At 40.1% G+C, this 25814-nt stretch overlaps 1 protein-coding gene across 7 annotated transcripts in view; it reads right to left on the bottom strand.

The window, feature by feature from the left end:
* FGD4 (FYVE, RhoGEF and PH domain containing 4) overlaps nucleotides 1-25814 on the bottom strand; it is a 110986-nt gene that overhangs the window by 19472 nt on the left and 65700 nt on the right. For 3 of the 7 annotated variants that reach the window (XM_044433958.1, XM_044433960.1, XM_044433964.1), the window contains 5 exons: nucleotides 24574-24735; nucleotides 18936-19116; nucleotides 12154-12634; nucleotides 5964-6053; nucleotides 3610-3755 (listed from right to left, as the gene is read on the bottom strand). In XM_044433958.1, the coding sequence (XP_044289893.1) occupies nucleotides 3610-3755; nucleotides 5964-6053; nucleotides 12154-12634; nucleotides 18936-19116; nucleotides 24574-24735 (1060 nt within the window). Of the gene's footprint in view, nucleotides 1-3609; nucleotides 3756-5963; nucleotides 6054-12153; nucleotides 12635-14971; nucleotides 15084-18935; nucleotides 19117-24573; nucleotides 24736-25814 lie in introns of those variants that run through there. The other 4 variants (XM_044433961.1, XM_044433963.1, XM_044433959.1 and 1 more) reach the window with 3 other exon arrangements.

Genomic DNA, 25814 nt, shown 5'->3' with positions numbered 1-25814 from the left:
AGCTTTCAGTTCTCTTACAAACACACTGAAAGAGAATGAGGTTTGCATGAAGAATGTTTTAATGGAAAACCTACTTCAGCATTACAGTTCTGAAGCCTAGTTTAATCATTACAATGAAATATAGCCATCAACTTGCTAATAATCCCAAGGAGAGGGCACTGCCTCTCCTTGATGGTCATATCAAGTTTTTCTACCAGAATTCTCGTTAGAAAAAAAGCAGGTTGCTTACCTGTAACTGATGTTCTTCGAGTGGCCATCTGTGCAGTCACACATATGGGTACTGCCTGTGCAGTGCCTTTGGCCGGAAGATTGATAGCTAACAGTTTTTGGCAGGAAGCTCCGCTCCCCCTCCCCCTTGTGGCCTATAAAGAGTGGAGCGTCCGCCATTTTGTTCAGTCTTTGCGACCGAACGTACGGTATCTTAATAGAATTTTATTTTATTTATTTTTTGTCGGTACCGTAAAGGAGATGGTCAGTACTGAAGATGCGCTCTCTCATCGACATTGAGCTGTCAATGCATCCACTCATTCGATAGCCGTGTTGAACGATGGATAATACCCACCGGTCAGATGTGATGGACTCCCAAATGGGGAGTCGGCTTTGGAGCCGATCCCCAGATGAGAGGGGGGTGGGTATTAGAGGAGCATGAGGAGTGGTTCGCCAGTCCTGTCAGCGCTGCCTCCAATCGTCACAACGACGGCGGCCCTGTTGGAAGCCCTGTTGGAAGTGCTGTTGGGGCTGAGGGCGGCGGCGCTATTGATGCTGTTGTTGCTGGCAGTGTTGCGGCTGCTGTCTCTGCTGGTAGGACTGCCTGTAGGATGGCCGATTCCAGGACCACTTAGTCTATTGTGTGACTGGATCTCCATCCTGCGCACCGTCATTCTTGACTCGTGCAGTTTGAGTCTGTGGTCAGTACGTGAATGGAAGAGACCGGAACCATCAAAAGGCATCTCTTCTATCCGCCGCTTGGTTTCCTCCGGGAAATTACAATTCCGGAGCCATGCGTGTCTCCGGAGGGAAACGGCACCGACCAAGGCCCGGGAGTCAGTGTCCACGTGGTGACGTGCCGTGGACAACTGCTGCACCGCGACCTGCATGGCTTCTTTGATTAGGACCTTCGCAAGGTCACCCTGGTAGTCTGGGAGGGTGGAGGCGACGTTGTGGAGGCGCTGCATGATAAAATATTGATATCGCGCCAACGTCGCCTTGTAACTGGATATGCAAAGTCCTAAGCCCGAGGCAGCATAGACTCGCCTGCCCAGGGAATCTATTTTCTGGCACTCCTTATCCCTCAGTGCCGTATGTCCTCTCACCTCTCTGCCTTGCGAGGATTCAACGACCGCCGAGTTTGGTTTCGGGTGCTTTAACAGGAAGGGGATGTCTTCTTCCCGGACCCTGTACATAGACTCATACCTCCTGGACGTCGGCTGAGGATGTGAAGGTAGGTCCCAGGGCTGCGTCATCGCCTGCCTCAGGGTGGTTATAAGCAGCAGAACAATGGAGGTCAATTGCTCCCTGCGGACGACGTCGTAAAACTTGTCCGTCGACGGTTCCGGGCGCTGGGCAGCGTTGATGTCCAGGGACTGGACAAGCCTCGACATCAGTTCTGCGAAGGAGACGTGGGACTCATCGAGTGATGCAGGATCCTGGGATGTCACCACGACGTCCAGGGAGGTTGAGTCTACTTCAGAGTCATCCGAATCAGCACCATAGTATGGTGGGGCAGAAGAGGATGACTCCGCCGGCGAGAAGGAGCGGCTGTTCCCGCTTTGTGGGGATCGAGGTGGCACCCTCCTCGGAATCTCTGACCGCGGTTGGTCGTGGGGCAGAGGTGAGGATCGCGCCCTGGGAGCAGGGTAGTACCCCACAGAGAGCGGGTCTCCCCAAGGTTGGTAGTAGGGACGACGCCAACTCTCCGGGCGTTGCTCTACTGAGCGGCTCCTCCGATTCCCTGGTGGGGACAGGCCAGCTTCTGTCTCCACCGTCACCGCAGGCATCGGTATCGGTGACCTTGCCCTAGGAGGGGAGTCCTGGATTTCCCCATCCGGAATAGACCCCCATACAGTTGGAAGGAGGCAGGAGGTCGACTGCACGTCGGGGAGACCCCTGAGGGGTAACCCGCATGGCCTCCTGAAGGATCGGTTTGGGCGGGGTCAGTATCGTAACTGCCACCAGTACCAAGGGTCCCGTCAGCTCCGAGTCCCGATGTCGGGGACGGTCCGTGGACTTTGCCTTCTTTGGAGGCTTAGAGGTCTTCTCCTTTCTGGCCTTCTTATGGCCTGCCGGCTTCTCTTCGGCATGCTTCCGCTTCTCATGCCTCTTTTTTGGTGAAGCAGAAGGGGCCACCGAAGTGGATGCACATTCATCTGAAGGGCGTGAGGGTGGAGCCACAGAAGCGGAGCCAGGTTTTGGGATGGAGACGAGCGGGTCTGATTGCATCAGAGCCCTATCCCAAAGGAGCCTCCGAAGCCGGTTCTCGCGGTTCTTCCTAGCCTGCTTTGAGAAGGCTAGGCAATGAATGCACTTATCTGTCCCATGCCCCTCTCCAAGGCAGAGGAGGCATAGGTTGTGCGGGTCAGTAGGTGCCATTTTTGACCCACAATCCGCACATTTGCGGAAAGCCGCTCCGTGCGCCATCGCAGAAGAAGAGAAGAAGAAGAGAGATAGTGCAGAGGGTAAGTATATATTTTTGGTTTTGTTTTTTTTGTTTTTTGATAAATCGAAGAAAGAAATAACAAGAGAAAAACTACACAGAAGCGGGAACAAAGAAGGGAGAAAGTAGTATAAGGGCAATATATAAGGAGAGAACCAAGAATAGCCAAAGCGAAAGTCGAAAACAGCACAAAGCACAGTGAACGGCGGTCGCAAAGACTGAACAAAATGGAGGACACTCCGCTCTTTATAGGCCACAAGGGGGAGGGGGAGCGGAGCTTCCTGGCAAAAACCGTTAGCTATCAATCTTCTGGCCAAAGGCACCACGCAGGCGCAGTACCCATATGTGTGATGCACAGAGGCCACGACGAAGAATTAACAATTTTCTGTGAACTCTGCCCAGCATTATAAAAATTTCAAAGGCAGTTCAACAACTTCAAAGTCATTTAAAATATACTGGTCCCAGATGATTTCTTCAAGATAATGCATTTTTAAAAATAGAAGCTTTCCTTCAATTATAAAGTTAGCTTTCTTCTATCAAATCTATTTGTTTTGTATACAAGCAGAACCAGAGAAATATGAAATATGTTCAGTCTCAAAGAATCACATTCATACTTGTTAAACAATAGCAAAATCTAGCCTTCTGTCATACAACCCAGGATATCTGGGTGCTGGACTTACACTGGAGTGTTTTATTTTCAGAAGAATTGAATAGACGGGTTTTCATTTCATGCTCAGTGTCTATTTAATCATGTTGTATATAGAAGGACCTGCTTTAAGGAATAAAGGTCATCTGTTTTATATCTATCTGGACCTTTCTGTGAAGTAACTTTATGGATTCCAATACTGCAGTGCTAAAATCCCTCTGGTATATGACCCTAGAGCATCCATGGAACACATGTGCTCATATTACTACTCACAAACAATTATCCTCCAATAATTTGCAACAATGCTTACCATTCTTGCATTCTTTTCTCAAGCTCTGGCAGCAAGAACTGACTGTGGAATTGATTTATTGATGAAATATTGGAAAATATTTTATTAACAACTTCAGCAGGAAATGATCCCCGATTAGCTTCATCTGCCAGTCTGCAATAAAATACCTGCAACAGATGCAAAGTAGAGTCAACCATAAAAGATGCATTCTTGTTCTCCTCAAAGACAAGCAAACAATTCCCAAGTATCTGGATGGTTTCCATTTAATCTGATGTTGCTGGGGTTTTGTTTTTTTTAAATAAAAGCTCCTTTTGTTATAATGACCTCCTCCTACTTTCATGAGCTACCTCAAAACCACTTCTTCTATCTTGCTCGTAATTACTCTCTCACAGAAAATAAAGCAAACTACCAAGTATCATATTGAACAGCTTCCCCTTAAGCTGCAAGATGGAAGAGGAAGCTTCTGATCTCTTGTGGCAGTGCTAGAAGCATTGTGCGCAAGCTCAAAACTTGTTCTCATTATTCTAAACTACCATGGCTTACTTTTATGTTTGAAGACAGCCATTATTTCATTCTCCATGAAAAATATTATTTTTCTGGTATTAGAGATGAAGACCCTAGATTCTGAGACAACTGACCTAAAATTAGAACAGTGAATTCCCCTAACACTTTGTCATAATTGTTAACAGGTGAAACTTTTTCATGTATGCATGTCTTTTAAGGACAGATATAGTTCAACAGAATATCCAATTCATATGCCTCATGATTTGAGACTTTATTGGCTCTATCATTATTAGAGCCATTACATGACACAGTTTAGACATATTAGGAAAGCCTAATTTCCCACTAAATGATTGATCTTCCAGCTTGTCTGATCCTTCCTCCCCATTCCCCAGCCACAAGGAGGTCAGGAAGGGAACTGTGATTTTGTTTAAACTACGGTAGCTTAATGAAAACAAGCCAGGATTAAACAGGGATTCATGGGAAAATTAGCTACAGAAGACTAGCTGGGAGAAAATAACAAAGGCAACCATGAATTGAAGATAAGAATACACAATTAAGAATCTTCAGGCAAGCCCTAAGGACCAGGAGAAACAGGCAGATGCCTATATGGAAAGGGACAAAGAAGCAGGTGGCTGAAGAACTGGGAAAGAATGGTCAGGCACCCAAAATAAGCTTATGAAGAAAGGAGACATCAAGGAAAAAGCAGAATGGCATCATGGCACTGGAACAGGGAGGCACTGTATGTTTCCCACAACAGATTAATACAGCAATAACAAAGACAAAGGGCCTGGAGGGCATACATATGCCAATTTGAGCCTGCAAGCCAAGAGATTTCCAGTGTGACTATTATTTTAATTCTCTGAATCTATGTTAATTACACTATTTTTTTAAATTCACTAGAAAAGTAGTTTCTTACAAAGCTTACAGCAATTGCATGCACTGGTATAGCTAACAGATATAGTGAGATATTAGCAGTGAAAAGAACCTAAGCAGCAAGCAATTAAAGGGCAGTAAGAGATGTCAAGTTTTTATTCCAAGGAAGACAGCTGTACAGAACTTCTGATATTTCAGGCTTGTTCAACAGAAAAAGTGGGCATTTTTGCAAGAAACTGACTTTATGATGCAAAGGCCTAAAAAACGGAAATGAAGCATGCTGTGGGTAGCATTACATGATGAAAAACTTGCAGACATTAGGAACAGAAATGTTTTATTATAACATTAAAAATAGGGTACTGACTGAGAAGAGCAAAATCAAAGCTTATGCGCTGTATGACATTTAAATGGCAAATGCAATTTTTTGACTGTAGAACCATAATGGATTCACATAATTGTAGCAGAGGATATGAGTAATTCCTAGTCACCTTATGAAGTTATTAGTCATCTTTTGAATAGAGATGGATTTTTGTACTTTTAAGTAGCAAACTCAAAGCTTCCTTTGCTTTTAGTAGTAATGAAATAACCCTATATTCCAAAATGTTTGCCAAAAAGCAGGGTGGGGAAGTGAACTGCACCTTATTTCTGAAAGGAAAAGGGGGGGAGGGGGGGCAGCAAGGCAAATATCAGCAGTGTGGGTCCAGCCATTATGGTCTAAAACAGGAACAGGGAGTAACACTGTAGATGAAGAGAACAAGTGGTGCAGAAGTTGTGGGAAATATACATTACATGATGATTCATAAAATCAAGGTGGAGGAACAGAAGAACTAGCATTTATATTTTTTGGAAAGATGACATGTTGTATAGGTGCATGGAAATGCATAAGGAGACACACAAGCAGAACTCTTTCAGTGCTAGCCACAGGTTAATTTAAAAGTATTTCTTCAAATATTGGATAAAGGTAACAATATTAAAACACAAAAAACACCCTCTCTTACCTGATCCAAGAGAGCAAGTCTGCTGACATAAGCTCTTTCTGTGTGCAAAAGTTCACTGGCAATTTTGTAACATTTCTGTTCATTTGTCTCCTAGAAATACATGCAATTTTATTTTCAGAATAAAGAACTTACAATGTAATTGTGAACTTTTTGGAAAAATTGCACAAAATTAATTATCTGCATGTGTTAATTAACAGTGCTCTTCTCTTTCTACAGAATCCTAATGGTTGAAAACTGGATGAAGGACTGTGGGAAGCTAAATCTATCCTTTTCCACTTCTGACTTCTATGTGAAGAAGTTGTAAAATGTTTAGGTATAAGTACTGCTTGTTCTTTAATACAATAGCAACCTGCAACTCTAATTTTGGTTTGAGGTAAACTTAGGTTTGTGTGGAGGATTGGAGTGTGGAGGGGCATTTAGACACATTCTGTTCAATGGTCAGTTACGTCCCAGAGTGTTTTAAAAGGTGACTAAAACCCAAAAAAGCCAAAGAGTTAACACATACACAGTCTGTTTGTGGTCAAAAATAGTAAAGTATTTTATTTATTTATTTAGCTAGCTAAATAAATAAATTTATTTATTAGCAAGCTTCTATGCCACCCCATTCACCGAAGCCTCGGGGCAGCTCACAACAATAAATACACAATTAACCATATAAAACAATATAATTGGAGACATCCTAGACGAAGATATAAAATCAATACATAGCATTAACAATTAAAATGACATTTAAAAAGAAAGTCTCATATACAAATTAATAGTATGTATGGAGAATACCTGTTTCACAGCAGAAACAATACGTAAAATTTTAAGGAGAGAGCTAAAGTATAGTGTTCTGTTCTAAGCATATCACAAACTAAAATCAACTCTCCAGTATTTATTTATATCCAGCCTTTTCTTCCTTTCAAGAAACTCAAGGTAGCTTATATAATTCTCCTCCTCCTCCTCTCCATCTTATCCTCACAACCCTGTGAGGTAGGTTGGGCTGATAGTCTGTTACTGACCAAAGTCACCCAGTGAGCTTCATGGCTGAGTGCGGACTAGAACCCAGATCTCTTGAGTCTCAATTCTGCACTCTTAACCTTACCACCACACTGGTTCTCAGTAGTTAGCACAGTATCTAGAAACAATCCTCCAATTTTCGCAATATGCCTTTCATAGTCCTTTTCTATTCTTATACAGCCTCTGTGAAGTATAGCCTAACTTTCTACAACCCTAAACTGTAGATTTTAGCTGTTCTGATGTTTAAAAGCTTCTTTGCTTTTATGTATTTGTATTGTATTTTATTGAATTTATGGATTATTGGAAACCACCCAGAGAGCTTCAGCTATGTGTCCATATAGAAATGAAATGAATAAATAATATTTTCAGATCTGGTCATAGCCTTATCTACCCTTCACAGGGCTGATTCACAAATTATACAATATCTAACAATCACCTGGGCACCAAAACTCCCCAGTCGTATAACTGTGAACATCCACAGATATGGAAGCATGGGTTTTAATTTTTTTCACAAACATTTGTAAAAATTAAGGGGGACAAAAATGCTTGGCAAGCATGGACAATCCCTCCAAGGTGTCATGAGAGCATTTTGAAGGGACTGTCTGTGACTGTCAAAGCAGAAATGTCAAAAGTTGGCTTGACAGCTGATTTTCATATTCTGCAGAAAACAAGTTTAACAGGATACAGAAACAGGTAAGTAGAAAGTGCTTGGGCACTTTTAGGGTGATTGACAGTTATCGTCACCCAGAAGTTGCTTACCAAGAGTGGCAGCAGATTTTTTGCTACTTTTACCACATGGTTCAGTACCCATGATGAGATCAGTTGCTCAGGTTTGGAAGGCACAACAATCCTTTGGGGGCACAAGAGCCCCATAACAACCCAAATGTTGTTGGAGTGACTTGTTGCTGTCAACAAACTATTCTAAGGAAACTGGGCGAGGTTTGATGGGCACCCAACTGTTGCAAACCCCAGTGGGTTATCATGTCATGCAAACCTAGTCAGAGAGTAGCCATGATAACAGGTTACTTTAAGATTTAAACTTTGCAGAGTAAGAGTTATCTGACATGAGAAAATGAAAGTGTTTGTTAACACAAGTATGTTACTTCCTGAAAGGTTTAGGGTTAGGGTTATTGTGCTTCCCTTAAATACTTTTTCTTTAAAGCACATTATATATGATATTGGGTACATTACTGTTGTCTGTTGAGAAGTGGTTGACACCTGGTATTCTAACTATGTAATGTAGGTCTAGCTAGCTGAATGGGATTCTGTGTTTCCAGGATACCTAGTTTTAAATTTTATTTATTTAAAACGTATATACCCCGTTTGACAGCTCAGGACGGCTTACAACAAAGAACAATAAAATAGCAAAACAACACAGAATCCAGCAATGAAGAGAAAAACCCCAGTTAAAACAAACTAAACATTAAAATAATGGGAAAATAAAAGGGTTTTCACCTGATGCCAAAAAGAATAAAGCATCAGGGCCAGGCAAACCTCCCTGGGGAGCGTATTCCATAGTCTGGGCACCACCGCAGAAAAGGCCCTTCTCTAGGTAGCTACTTTCCTAATCTCCTTCAAGGAGGAGATTCAGATCTCAAGAGGCAGGAGGGCACATAGGGAAGAAGGCACTCCTTCAGGTACCCAAGACCCAAGCCGTTTAGGGCTTTATAGGTCATCACCAATATCTTAAATAGGGTTCAGACTTCAATTAGTAGCCAATGTAATTGATAGAGGACTGGCTTTGTATGTGAGTATCTGCCGGTACCCATTAATATCCTGGCAGCTCTATTCTGGACCAACTGAAGTTTCTAGACTATCTTCAAGGACAGCCCCACATAGAGCATGAATGACTGTTGCTAGACATTGCTCATCCTAGCATTGGTAACTCATTGGTAGATCAGCTAGAGCTGGGGGAAAAAGCATTCTTTGCCACTGCTGCCACCTGAGACTCCAGAGAGAGCTCTGGATTGAGAATCACACACAAACTGTGCACCCTATCCTTTAGGAGGAGTGCAATCCTGTTCAGGACAGGGTTAACATCACTTACCCAGAAGGCAGAACCACCCACCAACAGGACCTCCATCTTGTCTGGTTTAAGTCTCAATTTATTGACCCTCATCCAACCCATGACCCCTGTCAGGATAGTCACTGCCTCACCTGGACTAGATGTAAAAGAGAGGTAGAGCTGGGTGTCATCAGCATACTGATAACTCCGCAGTCCAACCTCGCCCCCCAGATGACCTTTCCCAGTGGTTTCATGTGAATGTTAAAAAGCATGGGGGATTAAATGGAACCCTGCGGAACTCCATGGCAAAGTTGCCATGGCCTTAATCCCCCAGCACCACCTTCTGGAAATTGCCAGACAGGTAGGAATGGAACCACTGCCAAGCAGTGCCTCCAACTCCCAACCCAGCCAGCCTATCCAGAAGGATATCATGGTCAATGGTATTGAAAGCCGCTGAGAGGTCCAGGGGAACTAACAGGGACACACTCCCCCTGTTCCTCTCTCTGCACAGGTCATCATACAGGGTGACCAAGGCAGTTTCAGTCCCATAGCTGGGTCTGAAACCAGACTGAAACAGGTCTAGATGCTCAGTTTCCTCCAAGAGCACCTGGAGTTGCTTCACCACCACCCGCTCAAGCACCTTGCCCAAGAACAGGATATTAGCCACTGGCCTATAGTTGGCGGCCATCTCTGGGTCCAGAGACACCCTCTTCAGGACAGGCCTGATCACTGCCTCCTTCAAAGGAGTGGGGACCTGGCCTTCCCTCAGAGAGGCATTGATGACCGCCAGGACCCAGGTATATCGCCCATCTCTGGCTCTGATAAGCAGCCAGAAAGGGCAAGGGTTGAGCAGACAGGTGGTGGGTCGGACCAACCCAAGCACCTTATCCACATCCTCAGGCCAGAACAATTGAAACTTGTCCAATAAAGATGGACCAAACGGCACTCTGGACACTTCTCATTCTGTCACCTTATCAACTGTGGAGACCAGCTCGTGGCAAATCTGAGTGATTTTATCACTAAAGTGCTAGGCAAAGTCATTACACTTTAGCACTTCTCATGGCTACAGCAACATAATCTATGGCTGTTCTAAAATACTCAAAATGGTACATGACATATCACATAAAGTCCGGCAGGTTAATTGCCCATGGCAGTTTAGCAAATTGATTCAATGGCTATGCAGACATCTTCACTGTAACATCTAGCCATATCCCCACCAGCAACTTGTTGTTGTTTTTTTAAATAAACTCTGTGTAATTAAAAGATCTAGCGGTTCCAAAAGCTTGGTCCTTCTATGCAAGTTATTTGATATTGTTATTGCAAGATGAACCATAAGAAAAATATTTTAACTTCAGAATTATAACAGTGTCTTCTGTAAGCAGAATGGCCCTCTGGAAGGGAAATGAAAAAATAAACACACCACTGAAAACAGAAACAGAAAAACAGGTTCTTCATTTTACTTTTCTAAAAAAAAAACTATTTCTACGAGAGCATAAAATACCACTATATCCCCTATTTCTCTCCATTCAGAGGACTGATTCACAAGGATTGTTCTTCCACCACTGGAGGATTTCAGAATTATTCTGTGGACTAAAGCACCCAAGGAAATGATTTCTTGGAATAGAAAAGCCATTTGCCATGAAAAATATGTAATTGGGGTTTAACAGCTTCTGGTTCTGAAGGACCCGTGAACAAGATTTTCAGTATAAACTTCTGAAAGGTTTATATTGAGAATATTTTTCACAGGTATTCAGAGTTATCTAAAGGATTTTTTCAAAAAAGTATTGTCCCAAAATGCAAATTATTCTTCCTGCTGCTGCTTTGTCCTTATTTCAGCACAGGCTGTCCTCAGATTAGTCAGGTCTGAACAGACCCCTCCTACAATGGCTTTTTAGTCCCATTTAACAACTGGGTTTGACTGGCATCCAATTAGTCAGGGAATGCTGGCTAGGATTAAAGAATGGTCCAGCTTGAACTCCATGAGTATGAAACCTTCTTCTTTGTTTTCATACTTCACCAGCACCACGCGATATCACAGTATGGAATCATTAATATCATAGCATTTATCATCCCACAGTTTCATTCTCTGTATAGAAAAATGTACAAACACTCTTTGCTGCTGGCTTCTTTTAAGTGCCCTTTACACTTTACAGCCCCCCACTCATTCCATGGAAGCCATATTTGCAAGGTCATACCAATTCCCACTAGTATGTTAATTCTAAAGAAAAGACACATGATAACAGCCTCACCAAAGTGGCTGAAGGCCACAAAATTAAGTATTATAGCTGAGCTATGAGATAAATCCATAAAGAGCAGCTCTTAGACAGGAATTTTAACACAGAAAGGCCACATGCCATCACATTAGTTCACCATCCAGAAGGTGAAGCTGAGAACTGCTCCCTTCCATTGCCTTCTCCAGGTACTTGCCAATTTCCTTTCTCTATTATTATTGTACCACTATCCTTTTCCTGTAAATTACTGCCAAAATGCATTAATTACTTAGATGTCCTTCCTGTGTAGACTGCCATTCAGCACAACATACTGATGTGCACACATAAAAAGAAGGGAAGAACAGCCACAACTATTATGCAGAATGTAGAATCCCTTTTAGAGCAGTGGTTGCCAAACTTTATCAAGCATGGAACCTTTCTGAAGACATTTCCCCCCCTGTGGAACCCTAACTTTATCCCTGATTTTTACTAAGCATTGTGAACTCACAACATTCTTCCTTTCATCTGCTCCTATCACCCGAGTGCTTTGCATAACGTAGTATGTTTGGAAATACAGAGAAAACAGTTTAAATAAAATGAATGATGTGATTATATGGTAATATCCCAAATGAATTCTTTCGATTATTCCCAGCATTGCACAACAGCGTTCCAGGAACCAAATGATGTGATGCATTTCTTTTTTGCTCTTTGGACACCACTGACAATCAAATAGTTGGCCTCATGAAGTTTCATTCTAAAATCCGTTTTAAATTTAATTTTTGAGATTTTGGGGGGAACCCCAATGAGGCTTTTGTGGACACTTACGAGTTCTGTAGAACACAGATTGGGAGGCATGAATACAAAGGGTATTTATGGTTTTTAGAGACAGCTTTACTTGTGTAATACAGAAGGTAGTATTTTATTTTTATATACTAGTTAATATTCCACTTTGTCTATAAACCAATCATCTTACCTTTGTCTCCACACTTGAGTCTTGCTTATTGTGCTCCTCAACATGCTTATTCTCTGTATTGGTAATCATCTCTACAGCTTCTTTTCCAAATGGCAGTATGTTCTCACTTGGCATCTGACAGCAGCTATTGATTGTTTGCCCTTTACATGCCTCTGTAGTTTGCAATGAGTCTTTACTAGTTCTCTCTCTCTCTCCATTTACCAAGCTGCTGCCAAAGGAAGCATCATTTTTCTGAATGGCCCTATTGGCATCAAGAAATGACAATGTGCTGTCCCTGCAGTCCAACTGTTTCTGTGCTACTACTCCATTGGCTGTGCGAGATGATACATCCTGAGAGTGGTCTGTAGTATTTCCCTGCTTCTGTAGTGGGTGTTGGGTGAGGAATTTTGGCTGAGGTGATGGTGCTGACCCATGCTTTCCATGAGATTTAGCAACATTTAGAACAGAGGATTCTTTCTTCAGCTCACTAGGAACGGAAGGGCTAAAAAGAATTAAAATACGGACACTAACAGTTATTGCATATCACTTAAATATTTGTTAGCTAAATATGAAAATGCCATTATGAACAAAGACAATGGTAATATAGAAATGTTGAATGAAGATTAGCCAAAAATACACATGGTGAAATTTAAGCATCTTACTGGAGGCTTAGGACTTGCTTTGGTGAACCTAGGAATGAACCACACTGAAGTCCATGTATTGCAGCTGGTTTGGTTGGTTACCAAATAGGTATAAATCTTATGAGATACTACAAGAGCTTTTTATTTAAACCCATGCTTGGCAGATGTATGCACACATACCACCCAATTGTTGAAACTAAAGATAATGGTATTTGAACCCTCTCTGTGCTTAACTCCATGTAGGTTTTCCTAAGACAGCTTATTTCCTGTATCAGTGCACTGGTTGGTGAAAAACACCACATGATCACCCTCTCACCTGCACACTCCTTTTGCTCTTTCTCCCCACCTTCAATATGTTATGTAGATCCTATTTTAATGAGTTCTGCCACCATGTCAGATAGTAAAATCTTATCAAGATGTGAATATTAATAAATCTAAGTTCCCCTTTTTTTCTGTCACACAACAGGTAACTCACAAAAAATATAGTTTATTTTGTTCTGTCTTTTTTTGTAACATCAGACACATGGACATATTTTAAGTGTTAGAAATAGAACCTACTTTTGACTTTATATTTTTTTCAACTGATGCACTGGTTACTCTAATAACATGCTTTAGTGTTTAAAGGTCCTTTTGTAAGCTACAGTACATAAGCCTATCCTTTTTGGCCAAAGAATTGTGTTTTTTTCTTAGAAAAAGTATTTTGAATACATGTATGAGATTACAGAGCAACATTTTACTGAGTATTATCTACACAGTACTGCTTATTCTGACTGGCGGTGGATTTCAGAGTATCAAGGAGCCATAAATTGCTGCCAATAACTGGAGATCCTTGCACTGAATCTCTGATGTTCTGCATTCAAACTACAAACTCTGTTGCTGATCAAAGGCCTTCCTCGTTTCAGATTTAGCACTATCTTATAGGCTCTATTGTCCTATTTTCCCACTTAGTTTCAGAATACTGCATATCTACTCTGAGGTAAGCTCCATGGAGTTCACTGCGAATGACTCCCAGCTAGGATTGTAACTCACCTCTACTGGACTTGGAATCCATTATAATTAAGCACAATTTCCAGTATGACAATTGTCTAATCTTTGCCCTAACATTTGTCCCAATGTCACTACTGTATTTCTTTCTGAGTGGGACCTCATGGTTCCTCTTCTCTGCTCTCCACATTATGTACTTCGCTTATTGCATCTTCACAAATCAGGTTGTATGTACTGTAAAGGTTCTATTCTCCACTAAGTATAAACCTTATTAATATAAAAATCAACAGATAGCCATACTTGTAGATTCTCGCTACACACAAATATTTTGAGTATCACTCTTCCTTTACCAGTCATGCTTCCTCTTCTTGTGCCTGCTATATATGCTCAGCATCCCTATGTTTTATTTAATGTTTTGCTTTAAAAAGCCATACAAATTTCTTATTTAAAATCATGCATTTACTGTGTAACTTAGCAATCTTCTGTGACTTACTCTATTTTTTTCCTAGGTCAAATTTAGCATCCATTGTTTCAGATAAAGTTTCCCTTATGTTCCCTTTTAGTGCCATTCTTCAATTTACCAGTGTATTGTTTTTAAACCATCTCCCATCTCATCAACATAACCATCTCCTCTGAAGTATATTCTCTATTTCAATAGAGGGGAGACATATTTCTTTCTCATTCGAACGTTTTCATTCCCCATCTCCCTGGGGAGCAGAGTGGAAAAGAATATCCGTCCATATTTGACCTATCAGTTTGTCTTCCAAAGAAAAATATAACCAGCATGTTTGAAATTCTCCCAGTCCTCCAGCTGGATCCAGTACATATCCCAGCACTTTCTGCAACAGAACTCATCTTATCTCCTCACCCCAATCTCCTTCCTGTTCCAACTGCTACCCTTTTTCATTCCCCAGCTTCTCTTTTAGTGCCTCACAATGTGCAAATAGGTCAATGTTCCACAAGTACACACTTACTGCTGTCCAATATATATAGTCTTGCCTGATGAACACCCTTGCATGTTTCAGCTGTCAAAGGGAGCAATAAAGGGGAGTAGATAACAAAGGGGAAATTGGCAAAACAAGCTTGCCTATATGCTAATTTGTACACTGTTGTTAAGAACCAGAGGAGAAATAACAGCAAGAGAAAGGAAGAACCCAGTGCTGCAATTCAGAAGCACTAAAATTGTGAAACAGATGAACAAAGTAAGTACGTACATCAAAAGAGGGAGGGATAATATCTTCCCCCTTGGCATTGTGATCCTCTCACTTTTAAGTGCAGAACTGACACCTCTCAATGCCTTCCATGCTATCAATCCTTCCTTGACTTTCCAGCTATTCAAGAAAGAGAGATATTTCCTCCACTTACCAGCTCCTTTGCTGTGCTTTATACAGAGCAGTTAATGCTACTGCTACTGTGCTTCAGTGGATGTATGTAGATCTCCTTGACAGTAAATTGAGGTGAAATTAGCACACCTATGATATCAGAGCAGTTACTGCAGGTACATACATTTCCCCTCCATTTACTTCTCAGCTCTTACATGTGTGCAAATAATCCTGACAGTTTTATTTTTAAAAACACACCTTAGAGGGCAGCTGAAAAGAATGAAACAAATGAGACGTGGGCACCGGCACTGCTTACATGCCCCCAGTGGGAACCAATTCACTCTGTCTCATGCAGCCATCTTTTCCAGGTAATTAAAAAAACCTATCAGGAAGTTTTCTCCACATCTGCAGGAGTGAAGTGACCACAGCAGCCGCTGTTCTGAAAAAGAACCCCTAAAAGCAGGGCAGCAAGGGAGTTAATGTTTCTGGAGTAGCTAGAGAGTTGGGGAACTGCTAAAAAGGTAGAGGACACAGAGCAGGATCACTTCAACACTTAAAAGTGAGACTGCTCACTCCCTTTTAATGTACTTATTTATTTCTTAACTTCCCACAGTCCATCCCCACCTACCAGTATCAGGGTTCCTGAACTGAGGTACTGGTCCATTCCTTTCTCTTACTTGTATCTTGTTTATTTTTGCTTAGGTCATAGGCTATTCACATATAAATAACGAAGACAATGTAGGAGAGATACAACATGAAACAAAATCTAAATTATTTAAAACTAGAATTAGTTCATGGTATTGTATTTAAGATTTCTTTAAGTTAACCTAAAAACAAATTTAAAGTAAATAATTATAATATAAAGATGAATACAGCTAAAAGACCATTAAATTTAGTTATCTTCAGAACAATCAACTGCAATATCAATAATAAATTTTGCATGAATTCTTGATGCTGCCAAAGCAAAAAGGAAACGTTGTACATTATAGTAAAATCTGTATCAGAGGTATTACCATACAGATGAATAAAATAAAACCCAGAAACAGAGACCTTGGTTCAGAGTATAAAGGCTAGGTACCTTACTGCTCGGTACTGGGATATCTAAGGAAATGCCTCTCTCCATACATGCCTACCTGGCCATGTAGATCTCCTTCTGAAGTTCTCCTCTGAATACTCCTCCTAAAAGGTTAGGAGGGGGGCATTCTTTGCAGTGACACCCAGACTTTGGTACTTGCTCCACAGGACAAATGGTGGGTGCTGATTTTGCTTTCTTATAGGTGCCAGGTAAAAACTTTCTTATTCCAACAGGCATTTGGTTACTTTAATGTGTGTTTTGTTGTTGACTTACTTGTTTTATTTTATATGCTGGTTTAGCATCTTGTAAGCCACCCAGAAAAGCCTTGGGTCATGGGGCAGCATGGAAGTATAATGGGCTAAACAGCAAATAATATAGCAAATCTTCAATCTCTGACATGCCACAGATGTGTATTGAGCCTGGGTTAATATTTGGTGTCAACCACAGCTGTTGACATAGTTTGAAAGGCAGAGAGTTGTGAACGCTTGCTTCAATTTATCTAATGTAAGCTTTATCAAATAAGTGGCCCTCTGCTTACCATTTTCATAAAGTTCATACCATTTTGAAATTATTGATTTATTAATAGTTTATTCAAATTAATGCTGTGACTAAAAATATTTTCACTTAGAGTAGAAAATAAATCAATTGAAGTAAAACAAGTTTAGAAAAAGTTATGGTATTTTAAGCTCCAAAATCTAGACTTCAAGAACTGTTCATAAGATAATTTAGGCAATTCTTTATAACAGAATAATAGTTCAAAACTTTCCAATATTTAATCAGTAAACAAGGAATATGAGTTGGTTACAGATTCATCCCAACCCAACCACAGCTTCATATGGCTTTACTCTGAAATATTTTTAGTGCTAAATTAACTAAACATATCCCTATGTTACAACAGAATTTAAGAATGGCACTGACAGATTTTAGGGCTGGCTTCTACATGAAATTTCCAGTAAATGAATGAATTCCGAACAGTGGGATTTTGTTTGTTTGTTTGCTTGTCAATTTTAGGACCATCAGAAACAGGAGCATCTTTTTCTGAATACAATCACCTTTGTTTTAGCAAGCTTAATATTCAGCTTTTCTTTAGTACAAGTTTAACTAAGCTTAAGTTTAAACAGCAGTTTTCTTAAACCTGTATAGTAAAATCTGAAAGTAAAATCATGGTATCAGTGTAGTAAAGAACAGAAACGTATATCTTGTTAATTTCTTGTATATTACCTATTCCACTTCTTCCCATGGCACAGGCATTTCAGGCCAGGTAACTCTGTAGCCAACTGCAACAACCCATGATAAAATATGTCTCCCAGGTTCAGACAACACTAATAACCCTGCAATAAGCCATATGTTCTTAACTCAAACAACCAAGTGAGTTGTATGGTGGAATTTCACGGTAAGTTATTCATGTTTAACACAGAATAGATTCACACCTACTACAGAACCACAAATTGTACAAATCATTGTCAAGAAGAGAACATAATTTGAATTTTTAGACATGAAAACAGAAACTATGGTTTAGAGTTATTTGTCTACTTTTGTTTCCCATCTTCTCGGAACATAGTTTGTGTGCTGTTTGTAACATATCTGACTTGGTCTGATTTTGTTTGTTTCATTGTATTGTACTGTGGCATTTTTATGCCTTCTGCATTCTGTCCTGATATCCTAAGATGAAGGATGAGTTAAAGATGCTTTAAATTAAACAAAACAGTCTTTTCTCCAGTGCAGTTCGTCAATGGATGTTAAGTTTTATAGAAGTGCAAACATAATAAGCTGTGATTGAAATAATGCCCTCACATTGGTTTGTCAGCCTCAAACATACTACAGCTTGTGGGCAAGCTCAGGTTCAGAAATTAGCCTGGTTTGGACAGAATGATATATTTTCCCTTCCATTTTCAAGCAGCTGCAATTTGTCACCTCATCCAAACTGGGAACTATGGTTGATACTTAGTATGGTTTATCTAACTAAATTAGGATCAGAAAGGTCAGCTTGATGTTAGTGGCTAGTTTGGAGGAAAACATACTTAAAATTAACCACAACTTGTCTCTGGACAAAAAAAACCCCTGAAATGAATGCTTCCAATCTTGTTCTCTCAGGCATAATGGAGAAGGAATGAGGAAAAGGTGTGCATGCAGCACATGACTGTGTTACATCTGAATGCAGGCATTTAAAGAAATGGGCTTTAGCTAAGCAAACTATGGTTTTGTGTTCTATCTAAAACCTAGACTCAGGCAGCAAAATTTCTACATGGAAATACTACATGCGTAAAATAAGGTGGAAAGGAAATTTGCAGAAGGATTTCAAGGCTTAGCAGGGCTTTTGTCTTTGTACTTTTAAAATGCTGCATGTATGCATACCAGTTGCATTCTTCTGAATGCAATAGACCAGAGATAGGACATTTGTAACCTCCAGATGTTTTGGCCTACAACTTCCATCAGCCCAAGTCAGCACAAGGAGTGGTGAGAAATGCTGGAAGGCACAGGCCAACACCTATAGGGGCCAGAGGTTGCCCACCTCTGAAGTAGATAATGATATTGAATACATTGATCGAGATTTCAATCATTTTAGGTCCCCAAGTCTGGAAACCTGTGTTCTTTTACACAGACAACCAGACTCAGTCCACTTAAAAAGATATAATTTTCCCAATTTTGCATCTAACTAGATCAAACACAGCAATGCTAATTTATACTCCTCTGTAAAAGTGGGACACATACATTTCTTATTCATTATCACTTAGTCTGCCTTTAATCTTTAGTCTTTGAATGAATGTGAAACATGTTTACCTGCCTCCTTCAAAATGACTGATGAGATCAGAAACTTTACTAGATTTTTCTTTTGATATACTAGAAGAGGTAGATGTAACTTCCTCCATTCTTGACTTGGTAGTATATAAAGCTTTAGGCCTAGGAGTTTGGTGGGCAATGGATGACTGTGAATTCTGCAGGTGCAATGGCTTTGGAGGCACTGCAAAGAAAAAGGAACACATGCTTGACTATTGCATATTTGTACACATTTCAAAAATCAGTGCTGAAAAAGTTAAATGTAGGATTGTTTAAGCCCTTCCCAATGACACCGAATTTCTTAGATTCTTGTTTCTGATCTTCATGTCCATGCAGGTCTCAGATGGGGGAACTTTGCTGAGATTTAAAAAGAGATCACTTGTCCTCTGTCCACATATCCCCCATTGTGCTGTATCTTCTTAGAGGCATAAAATGGACAAAGGGATCACACAAGCAAAACCTGCCTTGTGTTCACCACCCTCCACAACTGCATCGAGAGATACATCATCCATCTCTTATCACTTAATCCTTTCCTTATTTTCTCACTGAAAGAGATGCTCTCTATATATTAGAAGCATGGTGGGAAGAGAATCGTAAACCTTATCACAGTCAAACTTGGTAAATCAAGCTCCCATAGATCAGTGCTATATCCAGTCCCCACACTGAAATATGCATCTTTAAAAGACTTCATTGCTAAGAATATCCTAATTTGTAATAGGGATGTATGAAGAAAGGAAAGGAGGGCAGTCTGATTTAAAAAAAACACCCCTCAGGCAGAAAGAATCAAAGGAAACAGCAGGAGGGTAAACATATATGGGCAAATAGCCAACAAGACCAGGCAGAGCAGATGCAACAGAAATACTCAAGTCTCATGTTCCTCATGCCAGCCACCTTTGCAGCAGGCATCAACTCTTCCCTAAGGCAGAGAAACATTCTTAGCTTCCCTCAGAAGTTGACTGGAGATAGAGCTTCCCTGGCAAAGCTACAAAGGAGAAATGCACCCCCCCCCAACACACACACACACAGCTGTTCTAAATGGATCACTGAAAGAGAGGCTAAGAACCATGTTTTGGTGGGGGGGGGGTATGTGTGCGCATACACATTGGATTGGCCATGTCCACATTTAAGCAGAAATTTAGTAAGTGTAGTGAAATCACTAAGCAAGGAAAACAAACTGATACTATCCCTGCTTCCCATTCCTATGCCGATTCCCCACCTCTTCCTCTCAACTTAACAGTGTACGCCAGACAAATATTGACTGGTGGTACGGGGGCTGTAGACGACAAGGCTGTTATGTAAGCAGCTCCCAAACGAGCTTTACTATCCAGCTAGCTGCTGCAAGCATTACACTATAACACTCACCTGCTTGATGTTAAGCAATCCTATCCATTGCCTACTCAGTGTTTCCCCTTAGAACAGAAAGGCAGATCTAGGCCAATGAATGTCAAATAAATGCCACAAAATTGAACTGCTAGCTAACAGAGATATGTTAAAACTGCTGTGGGGATGCATGAGAAATCAGGACTGACTGGCTGAGAAAAGGGGCATGGAAACATGCCAGGAAAGAAGACAACAGAGGAGCCCAGAAAGGGTTAATGGCCACAGTTAAAGTATTATCACAGAAATTATATGGAACAGGATGAGGAATACTGCAAGCAACCTTTCAGAAAAATGAAGAAATTAGAGAGTTAACTCTAATGGACTGAATGAGTCAAATGTATAAAGGCTTAGAGATCCTTTGCTTTGCCAAGAAATGGGCAGCTATAATGCCTGTACTAGAGTGCAGTGTTGTTGAAAAGAAAGGAGAACTATCAGTCTGGACAGACTAGTTTCTCAGATTCCTGAGATAAGAAGCAGACAGCACATATAGCTCAAAACTAATTGTAAAAGGAAGAACTACTTGATCTCAGTGGAGTCCACTTTCTGTATGCATGTTACTGTTCTGGAGATGCCTCTTGGTTGCAAGTCCAAAGCAGTGACTCACACAAGGACACAACAGGTAGCCTATTACAGGGAAGGAATTCTGCTGTGTGTCAGGAATGCCCAAGTGCTCCAAACAAATGCCCCAAAATTCACCAACTCTTGCCTGGTTAACAAATATACATTTCATTTTCATTCCATCTACTATATTTCTATACCACCCAGTAAACAAAGCTCCCATATCTACAAAGATTAAAAATCTTTAAAATACAGTATTGTACATTAACCTATAAACATATAAACACACAGTGCTCTCTCTCTCTCTCTCAATCAGTTAGTGCCGCTGTACTGCAAAATATAAAACCATAGATTTCTTCCTTGTTTCTGTTTACAAGCATTATAAAAGTACCTCTTGTTCAAGGATTTTAGTTAGACAAACTCTTTGAGTTCAGATCACATAACCTTTAAAGATCAGTCTATGGCACTATCTTCGAAAGCACAGTGAGCCATACACATGTGTTCCAGGAGTGCAAACACAGTAAAGGACTGGATCCAAGGTTACTGGATCAAAAAATGTTAACTTAAGAGAGTTGCCCCAGTAGCCAACTGGGCCACTCAAAAAGTCTCTTTGATAAAAAAGAGCATGGATAAGGCATGGATGGTGAGGGAAACTACCTCACATTTTGAGCAGTTCCTCTCTTCTCACATAACAGCTCCCTTCCCCATTGTTTGGGGGGGGGGTCAGGTTTGTTTGTTTTTTGTCTTTTTAGCTGGAGAGGAAAGGAAGGGACAAGTTCCTTCTATGAGCTTCTTTTGGATCATTTTCTTAGAATCCATGCTGTAACAACTTGCCTTGAATACCAAGAAACTTGCTCCACAATTCCTTATCTATCAGTGAACCTTAATTGGATTAACTAATTCTCTTCAGTCAAAATTTTTGAAGTTTGTTGCTTTAAATGGCAGCAATACAATATAAAATGTTGATTCTTTTTCTGGTATTTATTCAGCCATCCTGAGGGCACAAAATAGGATATAATAGTGCAATTAGTTTCCCAAGACTTAAGCTGCTTTTCAGAAAGAAATCAAGTACTGTGCAAAACCAGGTCAGAGTCCATTGTTAGTTCTCAGCACGCATCTTGAGCAGGAAAGGCAGACTTTGAATATTTTTTACTCCAAGGCAGATTCTTGAATGTTCAACCATACAGAATAACCAAATAAATCACTGTAAAGTTTTCTTTAGCTTAGAGAAATATCGTTTACTACAAAGCAGCTACACAGTAAAATTCAGGCGTGTAATCCCATTTCCTAAATTATCAAATTTTGTCCAATAACAGAAAAAGAAAAGCACAAAGCCTAAATAATCTTGAAGATAAGTAGCAAGAGCGAGAGAGTGAAGTTTTAAACAAAAACAATCTAGATTATAAGAGAATTGGTTCAGGAAGGGAGACCTAAGTCTTGCAATCAGTTTTTCATGTGCTAAATATACTATTCTGAGCTGCTTTATCAGGATGAGAATAAGAACATAAACAACAGCCCTAATGAATCAGGTTAAGGGTCTTTCTAGTCTAATACACTATTTCCAATGGTCAGAATTGTCAGTCAGAAGCTTCCGGAAAGCCCTAAAATGGAGGATAAAGGCAATTTCCTCTTCCACTATTCTTCATCAACCGGTACACGGTGAAATGCTGCCTTTAAACCAGAAAATCTCACATAGCTATTGTTAAATGTCAATTTAGCTATTATCTAATTTAGCTACCATTTAATGTGCATTGCATGGTTAAAGTCATGTAAGCCAGTGGCTATTAGTACATGTTGTGGAAATGAATTTTATTAACATGTTACACACTGTGTGAAGAAATACTTCCTTTTGTCTGTCCCAAATTTACTTACAACTCAATTTTGTTAAGTAATTCCAGGATCTAATGAGACATGTGGGGAAAACTCTAACCATTTCTTCTATACCATTCATAATTTTATAAACTCCTATGAGCTGGTTCACATGACACATCAACCCACCATAGCTAACCAGCCAATAGTCACTTGTGTCATCTGAACCTAGTATGGTTTTTGTAGATTGGCTTATTTTTCACCAACAAGCCACCCTGATAACCCATGGCTTGTTTTAACATTCTTCTTGCTGTTATGTCATTTACACCCAGCAATGTGATAATATCATGGGTTGTCACAATCAAGCTACAGAGCTTTTTAAGAACAGCAAAACACCAGTTGTTCACTGCCTTTCTACCAATTCCAAAACGGCACTTTAAAAAGTCCACCATTCGTTCCTCAGCTTTTTCCTCCTTTAGTGCTTCAAAATGGAGAAATGTGTTTGCAATATTAGACCAAACATGAAATGCAATGACTCCATAAAGAAAGCCACAGCCTTGAGTTTACAAGGGCTGAGCAGGCTGTCAAGGATAGGACATTCTGCAGGGCATTCATTCATAGGGTCACCAGTCAGAGACAACTTGAGAAAACATTACATATTACTACCCACATTACTAATGTTGCTGCTGCTGCTGTTGTTGTTGGTCTTTCACAAGTGCATGTTTATGGCTATCCAATATATGTAGTTACCTAGTTAATACCTTTGCCTGTTTCAGCTATCATAGACTGCATATAGGATAATCTGCACACGGTTGCCAGGACTCAAATGCAAGTTGTCAATTGAAAAACAGTGCTAAAAGGGACAAAAGCAACAAATGAAGGTGCATCAAATGAGAACAGGTAGAAATTTCCCTTCCATTTACTTCCCAGACACTAAATTTGCATATATCTCATGTCACATAAGACTACTTTCTGTTCTACTTGACAAGGTAAGGGCAGGACTGCCTATCAAAACTCCTCCAGCTCGGGCAGGTTGTCACTTGGGATTGTATGCCAGGTAAGTCTTACTTAAAGTTCCATTCATTTCAAGAAGTCTACTCTAACTAGGACTAATAATGGAAACAAGTCTAAAGACAGAATGTAAGATCTTATCATCAGGCATGCTTTCTATCTCTCTTGTCATGGTACAATGCAAAGGAGGAAAAGCTGCAGCAACAAGAATAATTATGCTTGTTAACCACCATGACCACAAGAATGGACCCTCTTTGTAGTATTGCTTCAAGAAAACATAGCTCTTATTTTGCCATATAAATTGAAAACCACCTAAATTTGACAGACCATAATAGCAGCAAAGAAAAGCAAATAAAATTATAAGAAGATGAACTCTTCTGTGTGTAAACATTACCATGACGTCACATTCTTTACTTGTAAATAGCTCTGTGAATTATACTGGTTGAGAAACAAAAGCATACAAAACCCTAAGAACACTTTCCTGCTTATATCTCAGTATCCCCCATTTCTTAAGAACCTCATTCTCTTCATACACACCAAAGCATGTTATCTCCCTCTAGAATCATCCTCCAACTCAGAAGAGCAAGGTTCCTTTAGGAAGCTAAATTTGTTACAATATTTTTACAATACAACAAACAGAGAGGCTAAGAATAATAAAACCTATAGCTGGTCACTGCTGAAAACCCAAAGACCAAGACTGTATCAATCTCATCCTGTTTTCAATATAGGGTATGTACAAATCTACTATTGTATGTACAATTCATTAGTATAAGTGAATAAATAGTTTTATTTGTGCAACAAAATACTACATATCTGAATCAAGCAAATTGACTTGCTGGCTCCTGAGATTCAGAGCCGGGCACATAATTTAAGTGCTACTGACCTTGTGGCTTTGGATTTGAAGCTGGCTGTGGGAAATTTTTAACTGACACGTTTCCATTTATTCCCTGAGCCACTTCATTGCAGATGTTTGACTCGTATAGCCTAGCTGTGCTGTTTGCTGAACAAGGTGGAGTTAGGAAGCTCTTTGGACATGTACTGCCACCTGCAAGGAGGAAAAGCAAACATAAGCATGACTGTACATAATGATTTCCCTGCTCCTTCCTTATCTACTATGAATTTGGAAAGGAACTTTGCACCAGGTCAAATGAGTGGCTGACTCTGAGTGGTTTATTTTACTACTACCACTTTCTCCAGCAAGAACCTGAAACACCTGGGTAAGCATCAATGCCCCAGGTACTTTTATGATGGTTTACTGTACTGCAGTCTGAAACTAGTATTACTTGGAGACACTTTCAGTGCCAACTTTTTTTAAAACATTCTGCTGTCTCACAATTCTGAATCCAACAAATGCTGAAGAAATGTGGCACATATAGATTTGCATTCATTTTTCTATTATTTCATAGAAAAAGGAGATTTCATTTTTCTCTGATTTCATAGAAAAAAGCAGATAGAAAAAAGAATAGTAAGTTTTCAAAAGTTACAATTAGAACCTACCCCCTTCTTTAACTACCACTATCAATGTTACTATGATGCAACTTCAAGAGGAAATAGAATACAATCTCAGCACCAGCTACCCCTTCCATGTTTACCTATTTATGTATATACCAGAAAGAGACTCCATTCAGATGTTACTTATTTAAGCAAAACACTACCGATTTTCTCCCTCTAACCAGCCCTTAGGTTATGGGGCAGCACAGAAGTGAAATGAAATGAAATGATAATATAAATAAATAATAGTTTTAAATGCAATACCAAAATAAAACAAAAGCCCATTGGCGTAAGTTGAGTGAAGGTAATGTCTTTGGCTGAATGAGCAATATTAAGGAGGGGAACTTCAGTTTTTGAAATAAAAAGTGTTCCTAACAGCTCTCAGTTATTAGAAAAACTACAACCCAATACAGCTGTGAAAATAGGGGGGGACATGGTTACATGATGCAATGAGAAAACACCTGCAGAATTTGGCTATCTATAGACACAAGAGACCAGTTCCACTATGTAGACCCAGTTTCCTAACAGCAGCCTAAGAAAATGTGGATAGCATGGGCTATAAACAGCAACTTAGGTTAGCAGAGAGTTGCTGATAAAATTTAATGGGTTAGACATGTTATTTTAAATGTATGA

The sequence above is a fragment of the Varanus komodoensis genome, unplaced genomic scaffold (assembly GCF_004798865.1).
Source record: "Varanus komodoensis strain SLA01 unplaced genomic scaffold, ASM479886v1 scaffold27, whole genome shotgun sequence".
NCBI classification, from domain to species: domain Eukaryota; kingdom Metazoa; phylum Chordata; class Lepidosauria; order Squamata; family Varanidae; genus Varanus; species Varanus komodoensis.
The sequence above is the reverse complement of the archived record's forward strand: the minus strand, read 5'-3'. Positions and strand labels throughout refer to the sequence as shown.